The sequence below is a fragment of the Microtus ochrogaster genome, linkage group LG10 (assembly GCF_000317375.1).
Source record: "Microtus ochrogaster isolate Prairie Vole_2 linkage group LG10, MicOch1.0, whole genome shotgun sequence".
Classification (NCBI taxonomy): Eukaryota; Metazoa; Chordata; class Mammalia; order Rodentia; family Cricetidae; genus Microtus; species Microtus ochrogaster.
In genome coordinates, this window is record NC_022035.1 from 1,799,409 (window position 1) to 1,806,498 (window position 7,090).

General features: G+C 43.0%; 1 protein-coding gene across 10 annotated transcripts in view; it reads left to right on the forward strand.

The window, feature by feature from the left end:
* The window catches only part of Ppp1r9a (protein phosphatase 1 regulatory subunit 9A), a 280,210-nt gene extending 273,798 nt beyond the window's left edge, over window positions 1-6,412 (forward strand). For all 10 annotated transcript variants that reach the window (XM_026787519.1, XM_026787520.1, XM_026787523.1 and 7 more), the window contains one exon: window positions 470-6,412. In XM_026787519.1, the coding sequence (XP_026643320.1) occupies window positions 470-679 (210 nt within the window). In that variant the 3' untranslated portion in view covers window positions 680-6,412. The remainder of the gene's footprint in view (window positions 1-469) is intronic.
* Window positions 6,413-7,090: the final 678 nt, after the last annotated feature.

Below are 7,090 nucleotides of genomic sequence, written 5' to 3' on the forward strand. Positions count from 1 at the left end.
GTCTGCCTTTGGGAAGAGAGATGGGCATGCTGGTCTCAAAGACATTTTTGGTTCTGGTTGTAAATAACTACACTGGCAATAGAGAGGCCATTTCGCTTCCTCCTGCCCTTCTTGGAGCCTTCTGTGACGGCAGGTGCTCTCCGCTTCCCTTGGAAGATACTGATGACTTTAGCGGAAGGTTGAAGCGGGATCGTGCCCTTTTCATTTATTCACTCATTAGTCACCAATTTGGAAAACGTTTTATTAATGACTTCTGGAGTGTATTTTGCAAAGAACTTGAAAGAACAAAGCTCAGATCCTCCTCACATGCAGAATTTGGCAAGTACAGTCTGCCTTTACTCAGCTCTGACCCCCTCCTCCTATGTTTAACTAAGGTCATGAGATTAAGCATAGTATGATGTTTTCCTCATCATAAGCTAGGAGGTCAGCAGTTTTTCAGATTCAGTTTGTACGTGTGCTTCCTTTGTAGGCTCTTGGGATGACGTCATCCCAGGACCGGGCACTGGTTAAAAAAAAACTGAAGGAAATGAAGATGTCTCTAGAGAAGGCTCGGAAGGCCCACGAGAAAATGGAAAAACAGAGAGAAAAACTGAGGAGAAGGGAACACGAACAAATGCAGAGGAAGTCCAAAAAATCAGAAAAGATGACATCCACGTCAGAGCGCAACACTGAGCAGTAATCCCGTGGGGAAGTTTGAGGGAAGTCCCGCCCCTTCCTGTCCCCCTTCTCCTGCAGAGGATGAAGAAGAAACTGATGGGGATAATGCCATTGTAGGCAGTTTAAAGAACTGTGTGTTGGATTCTCTCCTAACTCTAACATAATAACCCCAAGCCACCTTTGGTTTATTAATTTATTGATTAATTACAAACCAGAAATATCATTTTTCTCTTCTACTTACCAACATCCTGCGCTGTGCTGAGTGTATCGTGCCATAGAGAGCCAGCCTGACCCAGCCAGTGTGAGCAGGATTCACTCTGGCGTTGTGAGTGGACTACCCAGAGTTTGCAGGGAGAGCCCCTAAAACTGAGATAGTAGCTGTGGTTGTTTGTGTGCAGAGGACGCCTGCCTTGAGACGAGGGAGCTGCTGTCTCCTGGGTTGCAGATCCTAATACAGTGTGTAAACGAGGCTCCCTTCAATTCCAATGTTAGAAGTCAGTCCCGTTGTGGGAATGTGGGTGCCCAGCTCATAATTACCAGATGAGAGAAAGAGCAAGTGTTGTTCCATTTGCTGGAATCAGAGAAAGAGAGAAAATAGTAGTTATTTGTTAACTCTAGAAGAAATGAAAAAGGCTTAAGAACCCAGATGTGGGTGTCCTAAGGGGCTTGCGGGGGGCAGGGGCAGCATTTTCCTTCATGTATCGCCCAAAAAAGAACAGAATATCAGAGCCTGTTGCAGCCATGGGTGTTGAGACCCGCTGGTGTGTTGGCCAGCCCAGCGAGCTCAGGGTGCGGTGGCCCTGACAAACAATACAGCCTCTCCCTCCCGACAGATTGGACAGGAAATTGATTTTAAGGAAAGAATGTTTTCAGGTTTCCTCTCCTGAGACACATTCTGGCTGTCTTCAGCCTGCCTCTGACACAATCAGGGACTTGTCACGTCTTTTCTACTCAGAATGTCCCAAGTGGGCTCAGTTAGTGTTTTAACAAATGCACTTTTAAGAACTTAAAACTAGAAATACTGGTTGGAGATTGAGATTTGAGTAACAGTCAACCAAGAACTTTCTTTTTTGAGCACACGAGATTCTTTCCTGTGAAGGACAGATGTTGGTAACATTTCAGAGACATTTGGAATGACTTTTCTAAGCAATTCTAGAGCTTCCCAGACGTGTGTAAGGCATGGGTGGACATTAGCAGTGTAAGATCTTATCCTTAAGTCCAGTATTAAGGATTCCAGTATTTTACCAACCCAAGCTAACTTAGGAGAGTTGGGCAGGAAGAGGAGAAAACAAACTGGTCTTGAGACATTTCAAACCGTGAGGGTTTTATTTGTTTGCTTGCCTTTAGTTTTGCTTTTTTGCTTCTGTATCTAACTCTCGCTGCCGCATTGACCCTACCAAGCTGACGTTATCTACTTTACGGTGAACAAATTTCAAGTGAGGCTGGAGGCTAGACGAATTCTTGGCACCTATTTTACTTCCTTCCACTCCACCAGGCCCTTCCGCCCACAGCCCCATGCATGTCTCCTCTGGATGCGCAGAGTCCGCATCAGGCTGTAGAGTTATCACAGGTGTCTGTGAGGCTGGGGCTCTGCTGCCTCTGTGACCTCACTTTGAACTGTAACGTTGTGACTTTTTCTTTTTATTGTTATTTTTGAAGCATATAAATTCTGAAATTATCTGAACTAGAAATTTAATCCTGTTCTTTCTCCCAGGGCCTGCTCCTTTTTCTGGCCCACAGCATTCTTGTTAGGTTTTGGTCTTTCCGAAACAGACATACCAGTCCTAAACATGATATGGAAGTAACTGAGTGTTCGGAGTCGCCAGACCTGCTCCATGGTTCTTTTTTTGGGGTCAAGTACTGGGTGCCTGTTTATGTCTTCGGATGTCTGATGCTTGGCCACTCATTATGGTGAGAAACCAAGAGACACATTACTGAACTACAAATTCAGCAAACATTTCCTAAGACCAGAAGACTAGCCAAAATCAGGCAATACTAATGCTTGCTATTGTAAATTTTACCTGGTTTTCTTTTCTTTTGGGGAAAAACAAACCTGGATTGCACTGGAAGCTTCTTTGTGTTCATTTATAAGAGCGAAAACAGAAGGACGGTTATTTTCAGTCTTGTTTACACTTTGATGATTTGAAATTGAAAATGTATATATTTGAAGTGTCTATAGTCTGTCTCTGCCTGTACCTTATGATCTGTTATATTGCATTTCTTAAATACAGCATTCTTACTGCAACTTTATGAACACTTCAGCACTTGGATCAGCATTTATATCATAGTTAGAAATCAAATTTATTCTCATTACATCATTTAGTTTAGATTTTGACCATTTTGATTTTTAAGTTAAATTATCACAATCTTAGACCAAAATGAGTTCCTTTAACATTGCTACTAAAAACTGGTGAAATTGTAAAAGGCTCTTGATTCCTCTGTTACTCAGCAAAGGATGGGCATATGCTGGCTGGTGTGTGTGACAGCAAAGAGAAGGCCCTCAGATCTTGTGAGCAATTATTTTCCCGTCTAGTTTTATTATTGATTGTGGTGCATGATAATAATTGAGTTTCTGCTGTCTTGCACAATTCCTTCTTTAATACTGTAGTTTTCCAGGTTTATTCAATTAATTTAACAGAGAATTGTCGCTTTGTGGACATTAAAGATTTTGGAAGGTTTTTAAATGATCAACAAATGAACAAAAAGGGAATTCTGCTGACCATGAACTATAGTTCAATGAAGTACTCAACAGTTACCAGAAGAGTTTTGGGGTACAGGTGATGTTTGGGCATGGGGATACATGGCGAGGCCCTGCCGTGGGTAGAATAGGCACATGCTCTGGGTCAGGGTTCCAGTAAAGAACACCATGGCGTGTTGCTGCGCCAAGACCAACTCCTTTTCAGTGGTGCGCATGCGTGTAATCATCTCCTTCCTCCCCAAAGTCAAGGGAGTTCTGTTAGAGTGGGAGCCATGCTTTATCCACTGCAGAACTCCGCCTTCACCACCATGACCACAAGGCTCTTCTCAGGGGATCTGTCGCCCTTGAGCTGGCGTTCACACGGACTTCCCACTTGCCACCTAGTGTTGACTTTTAAAACACCACAGCAGTTTGACTCCAGTATGACAGGAGCTAATGCCAAACCCAGCTTCCAACAGGCACCAAGCGGGCATACCCACCTTGTGTTCCTTTGTTTTAGGAAATGAAGTGGCAGAGAAGTGGGGACTCCTGCCGCTTTCCATGCCAGAGGGTATGTACCTGAGAATCGTGAACACCTCAGGCCTAAGCTGCAAGAATGCCCACAGCTCGGAGTTAGCCCGAGTCTCTATGGGCTGTACTGAAGATAAAAAATTCTCGACTAGGATCTTTGTCCAATAGGATTAACTTGTGCCTGAAAAGTATATAAGAAGTAGACAAATGCATTTATACAGCTGTTCTAAGTCGTTTATAAACTTGAAAGGTGAGAGAAATTTGAGGAGGGCCATCAACATTTAGCAAGGATGTTTAAGATGATTCTGGAAGAGGGGAGGAGAGATGACGCGAAAAGAAACTTCTATCCATTGGATGCACATTTCCCTCTTGTGTTTCAGAATTAACACGGAGCTGGTGATAAGGAAGATCTCACTCTGGGGGCCAGGCATGTCACAGGCTTCCACACTAAGTCTACCTGAATGAAAAGTAGTTAGGAAACGGCAGAACTGACTTTCGTGTGTTTTCTTACTTATGAGTCAGGGTTACCTGTGTCCAGTTCTAAAGGTGAGCTTGTGCAGGTGAAGCCCAGGAGGAAAGCATCCATGCTTTCTCCCAAAGTCCTCCTCGTTGTGATAGGACAGAGAAGGGGACAGACTCAATAGAAAACAGCATTGCAGGAAATCTGTTTCACTGATTCGGCCCTGAATGTGGGACCAAGTGTGCCGGCTGGACTTTGTTTGCATTTGTCTGGAATATTTAAAGTCCCATGAAATTTAGTTTTGAGCTACAACATCAGGGGAGGGGAGCAGGGATAACACCAGAGAAAACACATTTTCATGACTTGAAAAAGTTATGCTGAGCAGAAAGGGAAACGCCTACACAGTTAACTGCCCCGCTAAGTGACACCAGTTCTGTCATGGGAAGCCTAGGGTCCTCTCGCCTGTTTGTGCAAGGCTGTCTGTGTGGGATTGTCGGCGAATGTTACTGAAGACTCAAACATGTGAGCACCTGGACCTGTTTCTGTATCCTCAGAGTAGGGAGCAAGAGAGACTCCATGCTTCCTAGCCCTGACCCCATCAACCCCAGACCATTAGGGATCCAGCATCGTGCAAGACATAAGGAATAAGAGAGCAAGCCACAAATTCTCAGCTGTGTGCATGCCACTTGTGTAGGTGCCAGAACTGTGTGTGACTATGTCCTCACTCTTACACACACATATATACCATAAGCACGTGGCATAAAAATATACTATCCATGGACTACAGTGATGATAGTTAGGACCCTGGGCTGCAAGCATAGCCTTATCTCCACTTTTTGTGTTGTGTAAACATTGAATGGCTCGTAGCTTTTAAGAAGTTTTTTATTTGAATGTAAGTATCCTACTAAATGCACTTACGCTTCTAAATGTTTATTATATATTTTGGTAAAACTGATTTATTAGATCTTTGGTATCATATTTTAGTAAGATAAATTTTCCTCAAAGGTTTGGTTAATGCTTTGATGTCCAGATTGCACTTTTTTTTAGAGTTAGGAATCAGAAGATATGCAGCTTTGGGCATTTCCCACTGCAGACCACAGCTTCCTTGCTAGAAATTGCACTGTGTGTTCCTGTGTGTCAGCTCTCTCTCCTCTATGATGAGGTCTGCAGTTGCCTTGATGCTTATGTCACTAACTACTGGCTCTCTGGTGACAAGTACTCCTGTCATGTGACCACTATTTACTTCCTATGCCATCAGCCTGCAATGGCATTATGGTTGCCATCAAAATAACACAATGGGTTATGAGTATATGTCTTTGGAAGGCGTGTACATCCATTACCTTCAGCTGTTTGATGCACACATAAATTTCTTACTAAGGATTTAAGTATTCATTCATGAAATAATAATTAGCCAAAAAATACCTTAAATTACCTTTACAAAAAAATCAGCTAGCTAACACCTCCCAAGTGATTGTCATGCTAAATAACACCTCCCAGCAACATTAGGTTCAAACAGCAATTAATAAAATCTCTAAGTGTGTGTACTATACCCTCCCCAGTATTATTTAATGTCATAATTACTGCTTCTGCATTTTTCCAATGATGTTTTGATGAAGCCACTTGTACATCTACTACATATCACTGACAAGACTAGGCAGCTGGAAACCAGAAGGAGCATAAAATTGGTGTCACGTAAGATGCTATTTGTTTTGATCTTTCGCTATATATTGCTAAAGGGAAAGAAGTGGTTTGCAAACCATTTGAGTCTGGTGAGTATGGGTAGCATATTACCTGAAATGTTAACTTGTATGTTCTGCGGTCTGATTGTTTGCATGGAAGAGACAATAGTGCCACATCTGATCTATTCTCTGGTGCTTGGTTAGTGTCTGCTGTTTCAAATGCCATTCCTTACTCTTTGTTTTCAGAGGCATTCAAAGCAAACTATATATAAGTGGCCCATTGTTTTCTGACCATCTGAAAAATAGCTGTGATTAAATTTAATTTGTTAGTGTAAATATATTTCTTGCCAATGAGTATTATTGTTATTAGATAATGAATGCAATAAAAGGAAATACAGTCATCTGCCAGAGTATATATTTCTTTTTTTTTTTCCTCTTCCATTTTCACCTTCAACTGAAACAAGCCCTGACTGGGCAATCCTGCATCAACCATCAAAACATATCTATCCATCAAGAGCAAAGTGCACATTTTTCATGGAAATGAATCTAAAAATAAGTTTTAACTCTGGCAAAGTGTAAATTGGCAGCTAGAATTACACTTGAAAGCACAATTATGGAGCTGGGCATAAAGTTAAAGAGCAGGGCCTCCAGCTGGAGCGCCTTGTCCACCTCTCCTGTCCTCTGTCACTGCCTCGCTGTCAAGTTTCCAGTGCTCCTCGGCCAGAGAAAGGCGGGTGGCACATCCATTGAGCAGTCAGTCTCACAAAACAGGGGGCAGCCATTTCATTCTAAGCTCTCCAAGTCCAAGGAAGCTTGAATAAAACAAAGGAAGGCTATCTGTTGCGTTCTGTCTTGACCTCACAGAATAAGTGAAGTGAACCTGTTTTCCCCTTTATGGAATGTGTGCTAACGATCCCTCACAAGAGTCTGCCCTTTCTGGACAGCCTTGGATGCACCCACCTGTCACCAGAGTCTGCCCTCTCTGGACAGCCTTAGATGCACCCACCCGTCACCAGAGTCTGCCCTCTCTGGACAGCCTTGGATGCACCCACCCGTCACCAGAGTCTGCCCTCTCTGGACAGCCTT